General features: G+C 36.8%; 1 protein-coding gene across 4 annotated transcripts in view; it reads left to right on the top strand.

Annotated features, from left to right (window-relative positions):
- Nucleotides 1-24298, top strand: part of PRKACB (protein kinase cAMP-activated catalytic subunit beta) — a 35328-nt gene extending 11030 nt beyond the window's left edge. For 2 of the 4 annotated variants that reach the window (XM_042030347.1, XM_042030349.1), the window contains exons 2-10: nt 5758-5819; nt 6766-6894; nt 10424-10522; nt 11519-11601; nt 12118-12244; nt 14403-14498; nt 16008-16130; nt 18175-18339; nt 22016-24298. In XM_042030347.1, the coding sequence (XP_041886281.1) occupies nt 5758-5819; nt 6766-6894; nt 10424-10522; nt 11519-11601; nt 12118-12244; nt 14403-14498; nt 16008-16130; nt 18175-18339; nt 22016-22141 (1010 nt within the window). In that variant the 3' untranslated portion in view covers nt 22142-24298. Of the gene's footprint in view, nt 1-2920; nt 2930-2950; nt 2973-5757; nt 5820-6765; nt 6895-10423; nt 10523-11518; nt 11602-12117; nt 12245-14402; nt 14499-16007; nt 16131-18174; nt 18340-22015 lie in introns of those variants that run through there. The other 2 variants (XM_042030348.1, XM_042030350.1) reach the window with 2 other exon arrangements.
- Nucleotides 24299-24833: the final 535 nt, after the last annotated feature.

The raw sequence follows: 24833 nt of genomic DNA, 5'->3' as shown, positions 1-24833 counted from the left end.
GGTTTGGTTTTTTTAACTGAAGGAAGGTTCTTACCCATTTCAGCTGGTAAGTTGCTTTGCTCTGCATCATCTGTTTTTATCATAGTTAGTGTTTAAAGAGAAATATAAAGTCAAAACCTTGCTCTCAAAGTCAGAATCATGATAAATGAGAAATTGATGCAGTTCATTTACCTTGCCCTAGCAGAAACAAGACAGACTCCTTGCTGGTCACCTCTTCACAAGAGGGCCAGTGGCTGTGCTCACTGCACTGGTCAGACGAGGTGGACGTGCCCTCAACCAGGCTTATATCACCTGGACTTTTTTCACCCACCATTTTCATATTGTGAGAAACAAAGTGTTTTGGTTTTGTTGACAGTCTGTTTCAATGATAACATTTTAGTTTGTGCTTTGAAGTGTTTTCCAGCTATTAAAATGTTAACTGGTGCTCACACTGCTTCCTCTGGGTGTATAATAATACTTAACGCTTAGCTGTGTTCATTTTGAAACACTTGCCAGGGCGGAGAAACCTTATTTTGAGCCTTGTTATATTATTCCTGCTAATCAAAAGAGAAATTTAAAAAATTAAGACGACAGGTTAATGGTATAAGAATGGGGCTTGGAACTGGAATCAGAAGTTTCTCACTTGCTTCTGAAATATGGTACCATAACCACAGGATTGACTGAGGTATCTATATACATCTTGATAAAGTTTAAGGCTATAAATACACTTTTTATAAAAATGCAATATACATATACATTTACCAGAATCTCTTCATACATATTCATTTTTCCATTAAATGATTTAATTAAATAGCCCATTTAACTCCAGACTTCAAATGATTATATTACAGTTTTGGAACAAAATTTGAATTGTATTTTGATAAAGGGCATTTTAAATACCAGACAGAGATTGGCATTTAGCACAGCAGATGGGGGTTTGTAGTGGTGCCCAGTGTTTAGTCTTAATCAGTTTAGTTCTTGCTTTCTTGCTGTGAATCCTAGCCAAATACTTTTTTTTCCCCCCCTTACAAAAAATAAAATCCTGGCTTGCTGGCTCTTGTGGGAGATGTGATTGAGGATAACAAATACTGTGCGTGTGGGAGGTGGGAGAAAGGCAGAGTAACTCATGGTAACTCTCAGGACTGCTCCATCTGTGACCCTTTTCCCTCTGCTGTCATTGCAATCCTGCAACTGAGAGGTCCTCACCCTCTTGATTTTTTCCAGGAACTTTCTTCTGATTCACTTGCTCTTAAACTGTGTTTTAGGTCAAAGTACTCATACCCTTGGTTAACAATTTTTTTATAAGCATGCTAACTTTTCATACAAAAGTTGATCAGTAAAACAAGCAAACATATTGTGAACTGTGTGAATATACTAATAGAGAGCAATTTCCTCTTGTTTGGGGGTGGGTTCATGGGTGTTTCGATTTTGTGTGTAGCAGAGTTTTTTCATTTGTTTGGGTTTTGTTGGTTTGTTGCTTGCATTTTTTTTAATTTCTCCTATGCTGGCATTACCTAGGAACCTCTGGGTTCCTCTTCCCTCAGAGCACTGTTCCAGCAGACTTCCCTGCTTATCCTCATGTTGCCTTGGTTCCAAGTACAGCTCTCCACAGGCCACCTGTGATATGCAAGGGGGTAGCTGAGATCGTATGTTGTAGTGGTTGCACTGCTTCTGACCAAGGTGAACCAAAGTGGGCTAAAGTTGTAAGACTGCTTCAGGCCATTCAGTTGTGGTCCTGGGCCATTATTCCATTTCTTCCCACCTTCTTCTGGATCTCACCAGATTTTCTGCTTTGGGTGTTTGCATTGCACAGAACCTGCCTCCTGCAAATGCTTGCTCATGCTGGTCACGGAGGGCTGGGTTTTTGATGTTTGTGCTTGCCTAATCCTGGGACAACTGGTGCATCCTCTCCAGTTCTAACTGGTGTCCTTCCTGCCACGTTCAGTTGTTTCTGCTGTGGTCCTTGTTGTTGTACTGGTGCTGTTACCTGTGCTTTGCCATCTCCTTCCAGTACCTTCCTTTCTTGAGCAACAGCTCCTCTGGCTTTGGTTTCAGCCTCCACACTCCAACTTCTACTGTACCAGTAAACCCAGTCTGAGTAGGGTCTGTTGCTGATCTGTGCGTACACTCCTTGCCCCAGTCTCATCTTCCCTTCCCTCAGCCATAGACAAATGATCCTTGCTCTTCAGTGTTTATGGGAACCTGTATATCCACATCTCTTTCCTTAGTTCCTTTTTTTTTGACAGTCTTACAAAATTAAATTGTACTCATATGGTGTCCATACCGGATCCTGTGTACATTCCACTTTGCATACAGTAACTTCAGCTGTGCGGTTTAGACGTCTCAAGTTGCTGTTATTGGATAATAGGACTGAAATCTGATTGAGATTTTTTTTTTTTGGAGACTGCTTGGCACTTCTGTGCTATCTACCACATGCCATGCAATTCACACATGCTGTCTTCTGGAACAAAGTGCTAAGTAGTGGGAAGATCACCCGATTACAGGTTTTATTGTGATCCAGCATGCTGTGATGAAGATAGATACACTATTGTTAGCAACAGTTCCGTGGATGTGTATGTCTTGGAATAGATTAATTATTAAAGATGCCAGCTTGATCTCCTGAAGTTTTCTAAGATGTGCTTATTTCTGTGATGCATCATCTTTTTTTCATACTGATTTTAGCTGCCTTTGGTGCTTTTTTTCTTTCTTTGCTCAAACATTCTGTGATTTAGCATGAGTCATTCTGTCTGTGTGGGAAAGGGCTGGTTTATTACAGGGTCTGTTCCTGAGTGGGGAGGGGAAAGGGTGGAATGTATTTGTGTTTTCTATGTGTTTGTTGTGGAAATGCATAAAACTTTTTTTTCTTCTTCTCTTTCTTTCCTCTCTTCATCATCTCATCTGTGTGGGTGAATGTTCCTGCAAACCCTTGGGGAACCTATAGAGACGTTTGGTATGCTCATTCCTTCATTAGTGCCCAAAGTCACAGATGCTAGGTACAGTTATACTAGAAAAGCAAACAAGAGCCACATTGTCATACTGTAAAGTGGCTAAAAATGTGCACTTGAGGACAACCTCTAAGTCATCATCTAATACACCTGTTTGTCATCGCAGTAATACCAATGGCCACTGCTACCCAGTTGGTGTAAATTTTGGTTCTGCACTTGAAAGCAGAAATTAAAACTGTTCTCCTGTAGCAAGAGCTGCTGTTTTGTGCTTGAGAGATAATTTTCAAAAGTTCAAATTCCAAGTCGTGTTCTGAGAAATGACTGAAGTGCATGCACTTTAATTGCCTAAGTTCTGTTTGTAAGCACCTGTGGAATTGTGTTGAGGTGTAGGAGCCCAGGTGACCTCTGAAAGTGAGAACCGGGCACAATTTGATCTACTCTCTCATTAGGATGAAATCATGGTTTTAATAAAACACAGCACAAAACATGTTTAAAAGACGGGGACTTGCAGATAAATTATTACCATTGGGCAGCTGTATTTTGAAAATGTATGTTCAATTCTGCTTTCTAAGAAAAGAGAGCCAAAATAAAGTAGAACAAGGTAGGAGTTTTGTTGCAGGAGAGCTTGTGGCTTAGTGGTATTCTAGAAATGAGAGATTTTTCTCACAAATCCACAATTTGAATATTTCCAGCTGGATCACATTTCGTTCATAAACAGCATTCTTTATTCCATAAGAAGAACAGAGACAAAAATGACTGTAAATGTGATTGTATATTTTTATAAATACTGAATAGTCATACTTCAGTGCAAAATATGTGGAAACTTAAAATATTTATTTATATGAACAGAGATGGCATAAGGGATATTTAAGACATATGTACTGTAATAACATGAAAAAACAACACCAGTTCATGTTTTAGTTGTGCTATATAGTGTTAATGTTCTCTTCTAAGCTACAGCCACTTCAGTTTGAAGGCTCAGCTTTTTGGTAGTCTTAATGATTTTCATGGGTTTTTTCTTGTCATTAAGAGAAAGTATTTGTGCTACTTCAACATAAATTGGTGTTTGAAAAACTGTATCAGTATTCCTCATTTGATCAAGTCATCTCTGTTCTCCTAATGGAAGAAGGATCATCAAACATGAATTTGGGCATTGCTAGTTTCTTTTTTTTGGTGTTGAAAATTATTTCACACCACAGGAAATCCTGTCCTCTCTTCAAATTAGGATAATTAAAAGCCATTACATGAATAACCTCTATAACCTAAAAACAAAGGAAATATTTTCTACACACAGGATAAATATGTAAGCATTTTTTGCTGATTAGCCACTAAAATATTTTTAACTCTCAGTTAGTTTTAATACCATTTTAAAATAGTTTCTTTGATATAAACGATGTTTTTATTGCTCTACTTAACCATAAGTTTAGAATACTGAATATGTTCCTCCTCTGTGATATTGCTTGTTTCTCTTAAAATAAAATTACTGAGCGGATATCATGCTTTAAACGCTTTTCTAATGTTGAGGTCTGCCTGAACTTTTGACAACTTTTGTGAAATTTCCATTTTATTTATGCTCCATTAGAGCCAGCAGTAGTGGGAGCCATAAACCTACTTTGAGTGTTTTGTGATAACCAGGTCCCATAGCACACCCAAGAAGGGGGGGGAAAAGGGAAAAAAAAAATTTACAACCAGCCTTCTCCAGGGCTGCTGTTGTTTTTACTGCTACTGGAAATGTACCAGTATAAGAAGAGAATTTTTGAAGTTTTCTTTGTCAACATTTGTATTCACTGAAAAGTACAAAGAAGTTCTGATTCATCAGGTGATTTGTTTACAACCTATTATAAACCTAATTTTTTGACTGTTGAAACATAAAATACAGTTGCTAAAACACAGATTTCTAGATACTGACCAGAATAATCTTGACATATTGCTGTGTATTTTTAGCAGTTGCTTGTCCCAGAACGTCACAGTACAGAAAAACCACTGTTATTAATGTAGTATTATGTGAAATGATTCAGAGAACACAAAACAAGTATGATATTTTCTTGATTTTGTGACTCTTTCAGAACCACAGCAATTTCTGAAACACCTCCCATTAATGACTGTGCATGAAGTAATCTGCATTGATCTGGCTGAGCATTGATATTAAAAAAAAAGAGAGCAGCTGAGAGATGATCTGAACAAAATATGTTGGTGCACATTTTAAACAGTCATCCAGAATTTTGCCATTATAGTTTCCTTCAATTTCAATGGAAAATCAATATTAAAACTGCATATTCTCTGACTGTGGGCATGCCTAATACGCAATGTCGTCGTAGCCCTGTGCTTTGTCTTTGCTTGCAGTAATGCTGTCCATTTGGTCCTTGAGCTTGCAAACAGCCTTTAAATATAGGTGATGAGGGGAAAAAGCAATGAGATTGACATTACACTCAAGCAGCTGAAAGAAAATGCAACATTTATTTAAAGAGATAAGAAGTCAATCTTTGTGGAATGGCTATTTATAAATGCCAGGTGTTTGGTTTTTTCCCAGCTGAATTAAGAATGTCTAACATCACCTTAAGGCTTGCTTGCCTATAGAGTATTGTGAGCTATTAGAGCTGGTAAAGTTTGTGTAGAATGATGTAGTTACTTCAGAAAGCTTAGATATCACCTGGAGATACGGTAGAAGTTCTAGAGACATCGATGCTTGCTTTCATCCATGATGAAAATAGCATATTATGAATTGAAGAAAGAAGTTGATAATGAAGTTTATGTATTTTGTTAACAAAGCATCTCCATTGCACCTATGATTAATTATATTAATTAAAATGTACTTTTTTGTGTGTGTTTTCAGTGAAAGAGTTCCTAGCCAAAGCCAAAGAAGACTTTTTAAGAAAATGGGAAAGCCCCCCTCAGGTATCACTCATTTAAGCATTCAGTAATTTTCTGTATTGCATTTTTTGGATAATGTTATCAGTGTGTTGTCAGTCTGTAATGAGCAGTGCAGAAAACAGAAATCATTTTAGTGCAATTTGTAAAGGAGTTTCAGGTTTTTTAATGCCAGCTTTGTCACTTTTCACTGAAGTTCATCAACAAAGGTTCTCAGGTCTTCTCCAGATATGAGCTGATGAAATGCTCCCACTGAACAACAATTTCTCTTATGAGAATGATGTTCGCAATCAACATGGCAAGACTCAAAATCTATTGGCATGTTTTTAGTTGGCTTTTTTTAATAACCAGAAGTGTTGGCACATCTGTAATTTACCGTGTTAATAATTTCCCCCATAATAGTAAGTGGAATTAAGAGTATTAAGACTACTGCATAGGGCTTGGGAGCTGGCTAAGGAGCTTGTTAGAGAGAAATCTTGTAAAATTTGAGATTTGGGGGAAGGATCATTCTTGTTCTAAAGCAACATTTGAGATGCTATGGCAATGAATGTCTGAGAAAATGTACTCAGGGATGTGGTCTCCAGTCAACTCTCATGTAGAACTGTCTTTAGAGCTTGGGGGATTTTGCATGTTGTAATATTCTTGATCATTAAGTGTGAGGGGGTTGTTTATCTGCATGTTATAATTAATGATCTGTTTACTGCTAGATGTTCCTTACTAAGCATGTATGGACAGCTGTATGGACAAATTAAGGAAATGTTGATATAATTCAGTTAAGTCTTCTTCTGGTTTAATGAGTACAATGTAAAATCTCTTTTTAAAATTTGACAGGTATCACATTATAACAGTATAGTTGGCTATAGTTCCTTTGATAAATGTAATATTACTCAACTTTTTTCATAATTGAATTCATACAGTTAAAATTGTCTTTGTGTATTCGTTTGTAAATAATGTGATTATATCCTACATGTAGAATACTGCTGGCCTAGATGATTTTGAGAGGCAAAAAACCCTTGGAACAGGATCATTTGGGAGAGTAATGATGGTGAAACATAAATCCACAGAACAGTATTATGCTATGAAGATACTGGACAAACAGAAGGTTGGTATAATTTATAGTGGGGTTTGTGCTACAGAAGAGTTTGATGCGGATGAACAGCTACAGCTGTGGCTGAACTGAGTTGCACATACTGTGCTTTTTCTTATCACACTTGGATACCAGTGATAATTTAATGCTTTATTTTCTTTTTTAGCCAGTAGGTTCAGTTGTTGGGATTGACTTTGTACAATTGCTAGTAACATTAACAACAGTCTAAAGAGGCTTTAACTAGTGTCCAAGGCATTCATAAAATGTTACTGGGTAAATTCTTTGCTTAGATTTTGTAAGGTGGCCTGTATATTCTTTGGCAAAAGCAAATTGTAGTGCTATAGTTCAAATAAACAAAAAAACTTCTGCAGGGTAGCTCAGAACTCTGGAAGACTCTTTAGATCAGAAATTCTCAAAATTTTCATTTGTGAACCGTAACTGAAATTAAAATTGTCTGCATAAATAATTTCTTTTCCATTCTTGATCCTATGAGGTATTACTTTCTGTATGTTTAATTATGTAATAATCCTGTTGCATCTTTAGTAACCTTGTAGATAGAACAGGAGTCTCAGAACAGCTGTCGCATAATGGACATTTTCTGCGTTGAAAACTTCAGTGCTGTAGTCTGAGCCTGTATTGCTGCTCCAGCCTGATTTTTTTTTAGCAGTTTATTACTCTTAGATTAAGTAAGCAATGCCATTTGATAAAGTTTAAATTTTAAATAGTACAGAATTCCAGAATGCAAAGAAGTGTTTTAACAGAATTTATCAATACAAGTAGTTTTTAATGGTTTTGACAAGTTTTTCAATAGTGCATTATTTAGATTAGTAGATTCAAAAGTCCTCAATGTAAGAGCTGTTCTAACTTTCAAGACACTATACGTAACTTTGCTGCTGTATAACAAAGGTCATTTTAAGACAATATTAATCTGGCAAAGAGAACTTAATAATCAGCAACTAACAAAATCAAAGTCAGCCATGCCTCAATGTGGACTTTTGCACTTAGGCGTTATTACATTTCTGAGGAATTTTATGTAATGGAACTATGGCAGTGACATAGTCAAACTGTTTTGCCTGAGTTGCAGTTCCAGTATTCTTTACATGTGATTGGGGTCCTGGACCTTGAATAATGGTTCATTTAATGAAGGACTGCTTTATAATGGTCATACAAACAGAAACTAAAGTAAACTTGCCTTTTAGTGTCAAATCCGACATGATGGGGTTTTTTACTCAGAAAAGCTGAATTTTTTGCAACTAAAGCATTCTCCTATTATAATGGTTTCTAACTTGTATTTAAAAAAAAATCCAATTAAGTTAAAATTACATTCCACCATAGTACAAATAAAGACAGCCCAGACCATTTCCACCCATGTGGAAATGTACCTCAGCATTACCTCAGTATGGCTGGTAGCATCCTGCAGGCAGAGCTACTGTAGCATCTCAGTGCTGCCCTAAGAGCCCACCACCAAATTTCAAATTTTCAGCTGTTTTTTTTCTTTGAACCCTTTTTCATGAATGGCTGAGTTGTCATCACTGGAGCAATTTAGGAAATAACACCTTACTTCAGAAAGCTGCCATAAAAATACTCAAGGATTTTAACAAGAAAGATAATTAAGTTCTTAATTACTCCCTCAAGTTAATTAAGGTAGTAATCTACCTCTTAAAATTGGAAAGTGTTTTGCTGGAAAAGCAAAAAGTCACATTTTTAACAATTGCAGTGGACTTGTAGTAAATGACTCCATGGGATTATAAAGATGTTTGCATCCAAACATCAGTCTTCTGTTAGTAAATTAGATGGTTCTGTCTATAAAAAGAAGTCTTGATGTGTTCCTTTATGAAATACCTGCTTTTTCAACGTAGCATAATTATTTATTTATGTGTTCTATTAGAAATATATTAGTAGCTTCCATTAATTGTTCAAAAAATAGGATATGGTTTGGTGAGAACATGTTTCTATTTCTTTGTTTATTACAGAAAACATACAGATATCTGAAATCAGACGATGGGCAGGCTGCCTATAATTTTTCATTTCCATTTTACTTGGGGAAAGCATCCCGTGTATGTCTTTGTTATCCAGTCTCATGCTTGATTCATAGAACATGAAAAAAAATGTCATAGATGTTGATGCAGCCAGTAGTTTTCTGTGTAGGGATGTTATTCCTTTGTCTGCCTTGCATTAGGAAGGCTGTAACATGCCAGACACCATTTCTATAAGGGAAGGTGACACTGGCCATGCCCTGAGCCTGGGCTTAAGTGTGAGCAAAGCTGTGTCTGGGGCCCCAGCTGGACATTCTGAAGTGTTAAACAGTAGCTTCAGCCTGGGGTATTGCTGCCATCCCCCTCCAGTACCTCACTGGGAGGGGCTGCAGGAACAGGGGTGAAGTCTTGTCTGTGAGGTGTACAGGTGCAATGCCAGACAAGAGCCTCGGCTTCTTCCTTGGATGGACAAGGTCATTCCAGTACCGTAGCGTTTTAGGGATGAAGGAGACACTTCCCACAAATGAGTCGATTTGAGCAAAACTTTATTTGTACCCTAAAGATCTGGGATTCAAAAGAGATTTAGTGTTTTTAAATCATTATTTCTTTTGTATGACATTTATTTCAAAGCAGTAGTAAGTTTTTTACAGGTACTACCTTTTGCATCTAGAAGTTAAATTTATAAATACAGTTTCAGGCAGGGTTGATTATCTCTTATTTATAGCAGTTAGATTTGATTTCCAAACATAAAAACAGACTTGTCTGTTTTTGTAAAAGACTTGTCTTTTATGTAAAAAGACTTGTCTTTTATGTAAAAGACTCGTACTTTTTCTTCTTGTTTCCTATGGAGCAAGGAAAAAAAGCCCTAACTGTACTTGAAAATCATGCCATTCTCAAAATGAGTTAGAGATAAATTGTGCAGTAGGGATTAAGTAAAATGGATATAATTCATTATGCAATGTTGGGGTTTAACACAAGGAAACCAATTATTAATTGCTGAGAAAGAACAATGATCAGAAATCTGCCACTTGCTGCCTTGTTAGCAGCCTAACATTTTAACGGATTACAAGAAGTAACCTGTTTATAAAAATGGAGATTTTGAATTTGTATTCTCCTTAGTTTTGTCACTAATGTGTGAGCTGTGTAACATAAGCCTGTTTACTCCTGTTCACAGGTAACAAAATTCATAATTAAATGTGTCCTACACAGTTTCCTGCCTTTCTTAGCAAGGGTCCAAGGATCACATGGATTTTATTGAAGTGCTGAGGAAGTATGTCCATAACAAACACGTGCAATTCTTAGAAAATGCAGAGAGGTTTTCCTTACTGACTCTTACACTCAGCAAGTAGGAAGAAGCATTATTTGTAGAGTTGTCTGCCAACCATATTGCACAAGTGTCACTCTTTAAATGTTGTTAGACTTTTTAATCCTTTATTGGTTCTTTTATTGTACTAGGAATCCATAAGTAAAGTTACAAGCTTGCTTTCAACTAATTGTTTAACACTAAAAAATTTATCGACAACTATAAAATATCACACTTAAGCTGAAGATTGTTTTTTGTCTCCTAGGTTGTCAAACTGAAGCAGATAGAACACACACTGAACGAGAAGAGAATATTACAAGCGGTGAACTTTCCTTTCCTTGTTAAACTGGAGTATTCTTTTAAGGTAGTCATTACTTTCAAAGTAGTTGTTGGGTTTCAGGGAAGTGCGTGCTTGCACTTGAGATATTAAAATGTATAACTTTTACAGTACCATAGTTCAAGTATTTTTGTTTTCAAAGATGCTTCATTTGGCACTGTTGCCAGGGCTTGAGTAGGAGTGGAGTGCACTCGTGTACACTTCATATACCCCGGTTCATCAGGTAATGATTGAAAGGATATCTCCAAATAAAAAAAAAAAAATTAAATTAAATTAAACTCGTCAGAGTTTTCTTTTGAAGGGCAACTGGATTTTGTAAAGCAAGGGAGCTTTTAGGCATTATTTTCTCTTAGAGAGATACCAAAGCATGTCTTCTGTACCAATATATAGAATGGTAAATTTGTCATTGTTCTGCAGATTTTTTTGCTTGAGATTTATACTTGAGGCAGGTCTTTATGACAGTTTTAACCATGAAGGAAAGAACTTTGAGCTTAGCTTCTAATTTCGTGACAGTACTAGTCAGTCTGTAAAGAGATTGAGTAGCTTTCTAGTTTATACAGTGATATGTGCCTTCTTTTTCCTTCTTTTTTTTTTGTCTTTTTTAAAAATAATTTTAAATAAGCAGACATGTTATCTTTAGAGTTTTGAGGTTTGGGGCAGGGGCTGTGGAGACAAGAATATCTCAGGTTGTCACGTATAAACATTTAAGAGTTCAAAGTCTTGCCTGGCAGTAGTCATCTTACCCTCTCTTCCTTCAGGTCTCTTACACACCATTCTGCATCTGGACCTCACTAATTATCTTTATAATTTGCTTTAAAATAGATTTCTTGAGATATGTGATGCTTTTTTTGCATCTTTTCAATAATTTATGCCCATGTTGCATTATATTTGTCAATGTCATCGGATGGCTACAATTTTTCATTTTCATTCATTAATAAAATGTACTCCACATAGGAGTTATAGAGACTATAGTATGCCTGATATGTATTTGTGTGTGTTTACTTGTTTCCTTGATTTCCTTAGGACAATTCTAATTTATACATGGTAATGGAGTATGTTCCTGGTGGAGAAATGTTTTCACATCTAAGAAGAATCGGAAGGTTCAGGTAAGAGTATTAATGACATTATTCCTTTTAAAAGGCTTAATTTGCTGATTTGGGAAGAGGGTTTTATAAAATTTTTTAGCATTGAATAAAAAATTCTGAAGGGTTAAGTGCATTTAATTTACCTCTTGTTCAGTGGATTTAAATTAGTCAGGCAGTGAAGAACTCCTAATTATTTTTCAGTTAATACAGGCATTTATGATCTGTGCATGATGGAATCTTGGAATTCCTATACATATTGTCACTGAAATTCATGATAGTTTCTAAAAGTAAAATTTGAAGTCAAAGCTCTGCATTGTGGGTTACATTCATCTTGATTTGCATGTGTATTTTAGCTGCAAGACTTAAATTTAGGGAATGCATGTATCAATTCTGAAAATGTTTGCTTTTGCTTTTCTTGTTACACAGTAAAAGAACCAGTTAAAAGGTATTTAATTTGTCTGTCCCTGACAGTTAGGTGGTTGTTTCAGTACCTTAGCATAGCATTGGGGTACTTAATATTCTTTTAATTCTTCACAGTGAACCACATGCACGGTTTTATGCAGCTCAGATAGTGCTAACATTTGAGTACCTCCATTCATTAGACCTCATCTACAGAGATCTAAAGCCTGAAAATCTTTTAATTGATCAGCAAGGATACATCCAGGTATGATATTCTTCATATATTTAGGGAGTGAAGTTTTGTCTTGCAGTGTAGATTTAGGTAATTCGAGAAAATGCATTTTGAATAAATGGTCTGAAGCTGTTTGCCATGTTAGCATATTTGTGTGGAGCATTCAAATGCCCTACTGCCTAGTAATGGTTAAAACCTTTGGGTTGTACTTCCTCTGACTAAAATTAAGTATGCACAGTAGAGCTGTCTGCAGTTGAGCCAGTTGTCAAAATTTCCCTTGGGGTCTGTGGTGAGAAGTAGGTGATTACATGGCTCTGTTCATCTGACCTATTTTATACATCTGCCCTAGAACAAGATGAAAGGTGCCCTAAAATGTCTGTTTCTCTGCATTGTCTGTATAAGTAGTTTAAGAAAACCAGCTTAGATATTAAACCTGATGCTGTAGTACTTAATGTCCAGCAGATGAATCCCACCCTTGGAGAGTTCTAGTCTTCCCAGCACATCTGGAGTGTGAGCTGAGTTGAGGTCAGATCAGCACTGCAGTGCTCAAATGACAGCTTTGGTTTTACAACAGCCTCTCATGGAACATTCTCATCTTCCTCTTAGCTCTTACGTTTTTAGCTAAATGGGAAATGGGAAGGCAGAGTGCAGCAATAAGCATTCTGCAATGCTGTGCAGTCCTTAAATTGTGGAAGTTCTTCTTTCCTCATTGTGTCACCTTTTGCCACAGCAGAATCTAAACAAGAAAATACATAATAAAATGTTTGAGAGAAGTAGAAAGGATTCATATCTTATATGTCGTTTATAACTGTAAAATAATTTTGCATGGAGTGTAAGATAATACTGTGGGGAGAGATCAATACAAGTTCCTTTCATGTGGTTGGGCAGCACCACTAGTGTAAATCTATGACTGGCTTACTCCAGAACTGGCAGCTCTCTCTGCAACAGTATGTTTTTGTGATGGTGTGGCAGAGGGAGGTTTGTGTTCATATGTTGATGCTGCAGCTTCAGCTTCAGGGTTTTTTTGTATTTTAAAGCCATTACTGTTTGTCCCATGTCTGCAGCATATTTTTCGTATGTAGACTGATGTGCATTCCCAAACACAGAAATGATTCTTTGCTGACTGAAGCTAGTCAGCACGTCACCCACTCTGTTCAGTTCCAGCTGTTGATGCTCTTGATTCTACCAAAAATGAAGAAAAGCTGCCTTGCTAGTTTGAAGTTTGGCTTCATTAGTGGCGCTAATGTACAGCAACATCAGCACGGGTTATTGTATAATTAGCAGCGATTCTCGTTGTGGTGCAGTATGTTTTCTCCGGGAATGGGTTGAAATTGAAACCAAGAAGGAGGAAACAAAAGAAACAGATCCCCAAACAAGCATAGACGTGGTACCTTGAAACTGATGCCAGAATTTCACATGTAATACCTGGGCTCTGTATGTATTCCACAATACGGTCAAGGAAAAATCACAGAGTCGGATATTGCATACAGAGTTCTGAAAACTTACTGTAGAAAACAAGACAAGTGAAATGAAGAATTTATAATGTTCAAGTACTTGCCATTTGTGGTACAATTATTGCTACATTTTCCCCCCAGGCCTCAAATAAACAAACTTGACTCTGGTGATGCTTTCAAAGATACTCAGAATCAAAAGTTACTGGAAGACCTCTTTCATGTTGTCTTATTCCCACACTAATTTGACATATGACCTTTATACACTTATGCAATAAAATTCTACATTTACAAGACTGGGGGATATATTGAACCCTTTTTGTGATTCATTTATTTTTTAACTAAAGGAAAAGATAAATATCTTATTTATGTTCTTTAAATTTTCAGCATTACAAACAGTCTGATGTTAAAAGTGTAAGAAAAATTAATAATGTAATTGCAGTACATGTGGAAGATTAGTAAGCCATAGTTCCCACTGATTTTTAAATTATAAATAGAAGCTGGTGTCAGGGTGATAATACATATTTTGTGTTCTTTATTAATTTTATCATGAGACCTTCTATTTATCTGAATTAGAAGTACTGGGAGGACTGACTAATAAAGGTACATCTGACTAGATGTGATTTGAGAAATAATTTTTTCCCCTGTAAAAAACGACTTTCCAAAATATTTCCAAAGCACTTAATTTTAAATTTCTTATCGCGATGCACTTACAGTCAATTTATTTTTCCCGATGACAGGTCACGGACTTTGGCTTTGCAAAAAGAGTAAAAGGCAGAACTTGGACGTTATGTGGGACTCCAGAATACCTGGCACCTGAAATAATTCTCAGCAAGGTACTTTGTCTTGTTACTCAGCCATGCATTTGATGTAGTTAAAACTTCTCATCCAATTATTAAGCTCTGGGGGATAAACAATTGCTGATACTTCCAAAAATCAAATCTTGACTAGTCAGTTCTTTAGAAATTACACAAAATGAAGTCATTGTATTGTAAATATTCTTTTAGTATGTCAAAACTTAGGCCAAGTAAAGAATTTTCACATAACTGTAGAGAACTTTCTACATATGCTTGCCACATAACTTGTGAGGGGATAAAAGATCTGTAATTAAGTTATTTAACTAACAACCTTACCAGAACAACAGATCTGAGTGATTGCATTCTGAAGTGTTAACATACTAGAAGAGGAACTCCAAAGGTAACAAGAACTGCATATGGGATGAATCAGTAGTCATTACACAACTAGTTGCAGAGTTTTTCAGTTTTAAGGCAGTTGACATCAAATCAAACATAACAATCCACTGGTTTTACATCTAAAGTACGTGCAATCTAAGCTGACTGTAGATCTGTTTGTCTACTACTTGCACTAAGTGTTCCAACATAGAAAAGTATTATTCATCCTATAGCTGTTTAACTGTAGCACTGCATGTTTTGCAAATGGAAAATATAGAACTGCTTATGCTATAAAACAATCGTAGTGCATAATGTTAAAGTAAGCATTTAACATATGGTTTAATTAAATACCCTTTGCGGATTGTCAAAAATGAACAAAAAATACTTCTGTTTGGGGAAAAAATGTTTCTTATTTGCATAGTTTTTTCCCCTGTGCGGCTAAAACAGCAAAAGAAATTCCAATGCATCTACTACAAAGTCTTCGTAATAGGTTTTTCCTTAAAGACTGACTCTGAGCCCTGAGCTTTGTAAAAGATCTCAAAGAAAATATATGAAATGGATGGGTTTGGTAGTTTCTTTGTCTTTCATAACACTGAATAGGACCTACTAGTGATTGAAGGTTCAGGCTTTTAAGATCAGATCATAAATTACTATAACAGCTAATTAACTAAACTTCCAAGCTCTTGTAGCTCGTTAACTACCTATGAAACTGAATGTTCCAAAATGCAGATAATCAAGCAAAAAGGTGACAGTGTACAATATAGGAAGTGCTGTTACATATGGTGTTATAATGAAATTTCCCTAAGCTTTGAAGAATTATCATTCTGTAGCAAGATTGTTTTGATTTCAAATAAATAGATAAATTGTTCCCATTTCTGTTACTTAGGGAGTCTTGTCACAGAGTGTAAAGAAATCACTGACACTCATCACAGGAATGTGTGCAAAATGCTTCACTTCCATCACTGTTTCCGTCTCATTGCTGTATTAGGTTTCAAGTGTATTGCTGTTGGAATCTGTGAGTGCCAATTTGGTTGGAGTTAGGTTGTAAGTTCTGCATTAAATGGACAATAATGTATTTGCTTTCTTTGTATTCCATAAATATACAGATATATACTGAAAATGTTAACCTGTGTTAGAAACTGTACTAACAGTGGCATGTTTCATTTTATTCAGGGTTACAACAAGGCAGTGGATTGGTGGGCATTAGGAGTGTTAATCTATGAAATGGCAGCTGGATATCCCCCATTCTTTGCAGATCAGCCCATTCAAATTTATGAGAAGATTGTGTCTGGCAAGGTGAGTTAAGGCTCTGGGTGTTTTCACAAACGTAGTTGTTTTTGTAGAACCTGTGTTTTGGTGGAGGAGATGCAGAATTTACTGGCCACTAGACAGTGAGCAATCTGAGAAGGACATAGGAGAAGTTGTAATGTACATTTCATAAGTGCAGACATTGTTATTTGAAAATCAGAGTTATAAAAATCTGTTCCCTGCCTTCAGATTTAAAATGCAAGTTACTAAATGTACAGACATTGTGGTATTATATCCTTTTATGCTTGGATTAAAGTGATCCAATGACTGTTAAAAACTACTTAGCTGTGTGCTTAATTTGCCTAGCTACTTTCTAGAATTTTTTTTGCAATTTTTGAGAAGCCCTGGAGAGTTTCCATCATTCCTAGTAGGTCTCTTTACTTCCACAGTTGTGTAGCTAGATATATCTAATGTTCATTTGGCTTTCATTGTTATATAAAATTTTTGAAAAGTGTTTCCAATGTTTCCCTTTTATTTTTCATTATTCCCATTTTATTTTTCATACTTGCTGCTGAATAGCACCAAAATGTAATCATTCTGGTGTTTCTTCTGCCAGCCAGTGTTGTTTTTTTGGGCTCACTTGATTTGTTACAGTTGTTCTCTTCCTTGGCCCTACATGGACACACGCTGTGCTGCATCTCAGGTGCCTCTGTAATTCTAATCAAGGGCAGTACCTCGGTAGGCCTGTGGTGCACTGCACTGAGGTTGATTCATATTTAAATAAAGAAGGTGGTTGGTGGTTACTCTTTGAAAGGTTTTAATGCTATGAATCTTCAGCTGTGTCCATGAATATATGGGAATTAATTTACCAAGACATATTTTCAAAGAAATCTTTCTCTTCTAAACTAAAAAAACAAAGTTGGGCATTTTTTGTATTTTTATCTAACTGGCTTGACATTTGTACTGTTGATCATCTACCTTTTTTCTGAGTCCATGGAGGGACAGCTGCAGAAACAGCACTGGACATCAACTCTGGAAACTCTAATTCAATCCTCAGCTAGCAGTTCTTTATAACCTGGGGTCTTTCATTTATTCTACCTCATTTGCTTAGTTCTCTGCTTAAAAATTTGAGTTAGTATTTCCTTACTTCTCTGTGGTCTAGGTATTATAGTCATTAAAACCTGTGAATTTCTCATAATCTACAATAGAACCATATTGGTAGGTAAACTGAAGCAGGTTCCTTGATAATTGGACTTCTTGATTTCTCGAAATGTTTTTATGTTAAGTAATTCCATGATCTGTATTTACATCATAACTGATCAGCTGAATATTGGAAGTGTCAAACACTGGGACTATGAGGATGACAGACACAGCTTTCTGCCTGTTCTTTTCCCCTTCCTTCTCTCTGCCATCTCAAATGGTGTCAGTCGATCATTTGTTAGTAAAACCCTTTGTAATTACATCCCACGAATCATCTTCAAATATCCTTTAGCTAGGTTTGAATGAATTGCAAGTCACTAGTGTGCTATCTTCAAATAGTGCTGTTATGTAAGACTTTTGATGTTTGGTGCATTTAGTTACCAGAAACAGATTGCAGAACAGCATAAAGTTCCAGATTGACTTTTCATATATGATTGCTGAATGTACAGTTATTTCAGAGCATATCTATATTTTTATATGCTGTGTATATGCTATATACTGTGTCTCTTCTGTGTGTGTGTGTGTATAATATAATATAAAAATTTATAACTAGAAAATAGCTGAGAATGTCTTGAGATGATGTGTTGGTGAGACACCAAGTTAAACTTATCTTTTAGATCACTGTTACATTAAATTAATATTTTGCCTCCTAGAAACTTCCAGTTCAAGAAATGGTAGATGGGCAATGTAATGCTATTGATAAAGGCTTTGTGAAAGAGAAATACATGTGCAACAATAATCATCTGTCTCTTCATGCATTCCTGATTGATTTGGTTTTAGAAGAAAGAAACTATTGCCCTACTGTTTCCTTTTGTGTGAAGTTGTTTCCCTTCACAGGGGAAAGAATCAAATCTGTATCATGTTTTTTAATGTTGTGGGTGTATAATTTTAGGTGAGGTTCCCATCACACTTCAGTTCAGACTTAAAGGATCTTCTAAGAAATTTACTCCAGGTAGATTTGACCAAACGATATGGAAATCTCAAGAATGGTGTAAATGACATAAAGAATCACAAGTGGTTTGCAACTACAGATTGGATTGCCATTTATCAGAGAAAGGTAAGACCCTTCCTGATCCTTCAACCTTTAAGAGGTTGAAGTAAAATTTCTAATTGTTGTACTTATTTTTTATTTCCTAGATCTGTGACTTGAAATTGAGAAAGGGTGAAAGTAGTTTAATCTTTAAAAACTCCAAAGCATATGTATTGATTGAGTTATGTTTGTTTCTTTTGGGTATTTTATCCTGGACCTCTGTGTACATTCACGTTCTCTTTAACACACATATTGTGTGTTAGTCTATTTCTGGATTATCTCAGGATGAGGCATCTCCTGCCTCTCTCACTTTTTATTTAAACCCTGCTATAGTGGCATCTATAAATACTCCTCCACAGCAGAGATGAATTTGTTTTCCTTTCCAGCCAGCTCTTAGCACTCAGACTGTGCTTCAGTGTGGAGAAGCTCAAGCCAAAGCTAGAGCCTTTCTTTTTTCTCCTAAATCAACCTGCTCCCTCCTTGTTCTTGCTTTGTCTTGATACTGTAAAAAAAAGCTAGAGATAAATGATAATATTTAAAGAAATTGGTTTGAATTTGAAATGCTAACAGTCTTGACTATAGAGGCATGAACTTGCTGCTGTAACAGCAGTATTTTAAGGGCCAAACCTAAATACCAACAATAGTTTATAAAAAGAAACCGGTTGTTTGGCTACACAAACTGACAGTACAGTTGTTGAATTATTCATTAATGTATTAATTACTAGAAGACAGGGTACAATTAACGCATCCTGTATTCCTTGCATTAAATATAGATATTTTTAAGAAAATATTCCCTATTGTAGAATTCTAATTATCTGTTCTTCGCTTTCTTAATGCCTCTTTGCAAGGCAGATTTATATGCCCTGAGTTTCATTTGCCAGTATGCTGTTTGGGAACACCCAGGTCCCATAATATTAAAGCAGGTGTTTTAATACTGTGCTAAATATTCTTAGCATTCCTAATGTAGTGCTATAGTGAATTACTTTCACAGAAATAAGAAATATTTTTATATGTTAACACGTAGTACAGTCAGAATAGCTATTACTAGATTTAAAGGGTTGTGAAAACTGATGCCAAATAAGTTTGAAGCTTCTAATTATAAAGAATAAATACTCTAATACTGAGGGTCTGGAACAACAGCATGGATTGTAATATCATTCAAGTAGTCATAGAAATACAGCAATAAACTTTCGGTTCATACTCGTTTTTCACAGTGGCTGTTACCACAACATGTATTCTCCTGAACGAACTTAGTGTTCCTTGGCAGCTAATGTCATGTGAATGATTTTTTTTTTTTTTTAATGCTACAGTCATAAGTAAACCAGTCAATTACTTAATATTTCGGATAGAGAATCACAAAATACGCTGAGTTTGAAGGGACCCACAAGAATCATCCAATCCAACTCTGGCTCTGTGCAGGATACCCTAGGAGTCACACCATGTGCCTGAGAGCATTGTCCAAAGGCTTCTTGAACCTGTCAGGCTGTGCTCACTGCCCTGGGGAGCTGTTCCAGTGCCCAGCCACCCTCTGGGTGAAGAAGCTTTTCCTGATGTGCGGTCTAAACCTCCCCTGACTCTTCAGGCCATTCCCTCGGGTCCTGTCACTGTCACCACAGGGCAGAGATCAGTACCTGCCTCCCGTTTTCCCCTCCTCAGGAAGCTGGAACTGCAGTGAGGTCTCCCTTCAGTCTCCTCCAGGCTGAACAGACCCAGTGCCCTCAGCTGCTCCTCACACGGCTTCTCCTCAAGGCCCTTCACCACCTTTCTTGCCCTCCTTTGGACACTGCAATAGTTTCATGTCTTTGTTACCTTGTGGCACCCAAAACCACCCCCAGGACACGAGGTGAGGCAGCCCCAGTGCAGAGCAGAGCAGGACAATCCCCCCCTTGCCCGGCTGGCGATGCTGTGCCCGATGTCCCCAGGACACGGTTGGCCCTGCTGGCTGCCAGGGCACTGCTGACCCAACTTGCCATCGACCAGGACCCCCAGGTTTGTTCCACAGCACTGCTCTCCAGCCTCTTGTCCCACAGTCTGTCCATACATCCAGCGTAGCCTCATCCCAGGTGCAGAATTTGGCACTTTCCAATGTTGAACTTCATACACTTGCTGATTGCCCAATTCTCGAGTTTGTCAGGGTCTCTCTGCAGGGCCTCCCTGCCCTCCACGGAGTCAACAGCTCCTCCCAGTTTTTTATTGTCTATGAACTTACTTAGTATCCCTTCCATTCCTGCATCCAAATCATTTATGGAGATGCTCAAGAGCACAGGGCCAAGGATTGAGCACTGCAGAACCCCACTAGTGACAGGTCGCCAGTCTTATGTCACCGCATTCACTGTAACCTTTTGTGCCCCACCTGTGAGCCAGTTGCTCACCCATTGCATGATATACAATCAAGTCTTCCTTTCTTTGTGTGTTTCCATATTTATTAACACACTGCCTGATAAGATGATTTTACTTAGGGCCAAACAGGTATTTCCACTATAAACCAGTGTTACCTCCTGCAATCTCTTTGGAGATTCCATAGTGAAGATAATAGGGAAAGGTCTGACATGTCTCATTTCAAAGTGTTCTAAAGTTCAAGCAGTAAATGAGGTATTTTCTGTGCTCTGATTTTTGTTGTAAGAGAGTGACTGAAAGTCAGTTTAAGAAAACAGAGAGAATTCAGATAATGGTCAATGTGTGGCTTTGTAGGCTAGGTATGTACACAGACTGTGTGCTCACTCAGGCTATACCGCTAAAATGCGTATATTGTTTCAGGAACAAAAGGATACACACATGGCAATTGCACTCATGAATGCACAAGTTACTGTTTCTTCTTGGCGGTGTATAATGTTATTGCCCACAGTCAGTGGAGTTTAATTTGTGTTAGTCTGTGCTGTACCTCTTTAATTTACTGATCTACACACATGACACACCCCCCCACCATCAGCAATCTACCTGGTTGCACAATGTGGTGTGATCCTCTGCCTCAGCTGGAGCTGGAGCTGTGCCTGTCCTGCTTCATTGTCGCCCCACCATTCTACCTCTGGCATACTTATTCCTTGGGATGTTTGGGAGAGAGATACTTGTCGGATTACTTTGTGTTTCCAGGTTTAAATTTGCATCACCTGCACAATTTTGTTGTAATTTTGCTTAGCTTATGGTACTGTTTTTGAGTGACTCCTTCAAGTCATTGCTTGTGTCTCATTGTGGCCTAGTTTGGAGAAGGCTTTCAGTTCTCACCTAGTTAGGTCCTAGGAGGAGCTTCATAAGATATGCAGAACAAATTCTTTTACACTTGCATTAGGTTAGTTTTTATTTGGAAATAGATTATTATTAAGTAGGAAGGAGAGTGTTCCAAACTTCCTTAAGGCTTTTGTGTAGTGGTGGTGGCAATCAGTGTTCTCCATGTCCTGTGCTAATGAGCTGGAAGGAGCAGGATGGCCTCTGCAAGGAGAGAACTAATCTTTGTTTGGAAGTGGAAGTCATTTTTAATGATGCCTGTCAGCAAGAGATTAATCTTTTTCAATTTAGATTCACACATCTAGGCCTGTACCTTCTTAGGTTGGTTTTATGAGCCACAGCTTAAACCTGTAATACCTGATTTCTTGGCAGGATTTGAAAAGTAATGGGAGTATTGCTGTGCTCATCATTACAATGCTAAATCTACTGGTATTAGGCCAGTAACATTTCATGTGCCTTTTTGTGTCTCCCACCAATACAGGTAGAAGCTCCATTCATACCAAAGTGCAGAGGTCCTGGAGATACCAGCAACTTTGATGACTATGAAGAAGAAGATATTCGTGCGTCTCTAACAGAAAAATGTGCAAAAGAATTTGCTGATTTTTAGTAGGAGTAAGAGGACAAGATGACATCAGGGCTCACATTGGGATCTTTGCACTCTGTTAACAGATGAGGTGGAGCTGAGACCATCATATGTCAAAACAGTTACCTAGTTACTTCATTCCACAAAGCTGACTGAGGTCTTTATTGCCATCTTCCATGTGTGCAGTTTGCACCAACCCTTCTAACTAGGCACAATTAAGCAAGCACTGTTTGTGCAGTAACACAGAATAATAGACCACTTTCCTACTTAACTTTGGTTTCTGTCGTTCTTTGTTTCTGTGTATTGTTCATTTTCCCCCTTTGAAATGAAGTAGTTTTTTACCCAAGAATGCTCCATTTTATTTTGAATAATGTATTATTTGTGTGAGTGAAATGGAAGGTGTTGCGGCTAGTGTGATTTAGACTGAAGTGAAAGATAAATGTTGCTTCTAGTCTGTGCCAGCCAATAATTCATGTCTGTCTTGTGTCTGATGCTACAATTTATAATAATTTTTTAGTAGCTCAGACTAAACCTAGCCAACATTTTTAGCATTTTTGAAGGTAGTATTTATCGCCATATAAATGTCTGCTAAATTAACTTAAAAACATTTTTTCCTGGAGGCTGACCAAAATTCAGTAGAATCAATTGGATGGCTTAAGTAGGGGACAGTAGCTAGACCCCGTGCCTTGGTTTTCTACATCCCTGCAGTTTTCGTCACTGCCTCCTTCCTTTGTATTTCCCACCTAGGCAGTAGGCAAATTGCCATAACCAGACTGTACCATGGAAAGCTTACAGTCTCATGAGAGGGAGTAATTCCATCTGGTCTGGATTTTGGACCATATTAAACCAAGTCAACTTACCAGCATTTCAGTTGGCAGGTATGAAATGGCTTGTTTAAGATCAAGAACCCTAAACTCTTAAAGGAAGTTTTGGTCAGTACTGTAGAGAATTCATTTTGATTCACCTTTTTTTTTTTTTTTTCCTAATTTTTAAAAAGTAGCCAATGTTTGGGCTCCCAAAGTATTCCTTGCTTCAAGCCTTTTTTGATTAAAAAAGGCATCCATTAGAATAAAAACCACCATGCCACAAAAAGCAAAATGCGCTCTGCCATTAGCTAAGAAAAACAAATGGTTTAGCAAATGCAAAATAATGTTCTAGATGCATCGCTGGATGAACACGGTTATTTTTTGTTAGCTGTTAAGAATAAGAGGTTATTGCCAAGTTTTTATTCTGGTATACTATATTAGTAAACTGAGGATGGAGTACTGCTACAATCATTTTCTTTTTAATTACAGCACTTCATTCAAGAAGAAAAGAGATCAAGTTTAAAAACTGCAACAGCTGAGTTTATTTTAGTTGCGTTGTGTCTTCATTTCTAACCTACTTTCTTTCAATCAATCAGAATGTATGGTCACACAGATACAAGTATTTGGGTTTAATTATGTTTTGTATACTCTCACCAACTGACTTAAAAGGTATTGCTACCATGTGCTAGCTTTGGGCACTTTTACACATTTATTTCAATGTTAATAATCAGCGGCTCAGCACTTTTTTCGGGGTTGCTTTTAAACTTATTCATAGTAGTTTTATTTGTACACTTGGTTCTGGCTGTCTCAGTGACCTGTCTTAAAACAGCACATCTAAAAGTTTAAACTAGACTCATGTTTTATGACAAATTTACATGCATACAAGGATGATTCTTTTTTTTAAAAAATGAGCTATATTGATATATAGCCATTGGATTTCTTTGAATGCCAGTGCAAATAAACAGCTGGCATTCCTTCCTTTTAATCTGTACGACACTCCTAAAAGAAAAGCCTTTGTAGACATTTTACAAAAGAGTATGAAACATACCACCAATGTTCTGTATGTTTAGGTTGTTGAGCATTTTTGCACAACGTCATTAGGAGGCTGACACTGAATGCAGTCTTTGTCCACCCATATTTACATACATGCAAGAAAAGTATAAGATACTTTGCTGTAGCAAATTTTATGTAACAAAGATATATCGTCACATTAATAAATTTAAAGAAATCCTTTGTATGAAAATGTTAAAATCTTTTGTATTTCATTTAGACCAAGGACATGCTGCTGTATGCTAGCTGTATGCGATAAATTCTACAGTAACTTTGTTGTCGTTTATGAACTTTAAAAGATTTTAATAAATGTTGGAGATCACAATTTGATTCTGTTATGATTTTAATTTTTAATCGTTACATTTATAGTTCTAGGAAGGTTCAGAGATTTTTCTGTTCTGTAAAATACTGTAATCATTCATCTTGCGTGTACAATAAGACTGAAGTCTAGGAAATTGGTTCTGACATGTCTGTCTGATATCCAGATTAAATTCTACACGAGCGTAAGTGGAAAAGTCATCATAATGCCATGATATTATGCTATTTTTTAATTTTATGAAAATCCTGTTAGAAAGTAAAACACTTTTCCAATATGGCATAATAGACTTCAGTATGGAAATGAGATTCTATTTTGGAAAAGGAGGGGAAGTGTGCAATTTCCAAGGCATTAGTGAGTACATTTGACAATGTGAGTATTATACAACCCTCTCATTTAAACACAGTCATGAAATATAACTACAGAATATTATGTTACCTGTATTTAATTTGAAAAATCCTTTTCACAATATGGAAAAATTGTATATCTATGACAGTAGAAGCTTGTTAATTTTACACATTTGAGGAACTAAGTGTTGAACTAT

The sequence above is a fragment of the Corvus kubaryi genome, unplaced genomic scaffold, assembly GCF_017639235.1.
Source record: "Corvus kubaryi isolate FWS band 111438036 unplaced genomic scaffold, C.kubaryi_AGA036_p1.0 37334, whole genome shotgun sequence".
Lineage (NCBI taxonomy): Eukaryota > Metazoa > Chordata > Aves > Passeriformes > Corvidae > Corvus > Corvus kubaryi.
This window is presented reverse-complemented; position numbering and strand designations above follow the sequence as displayed.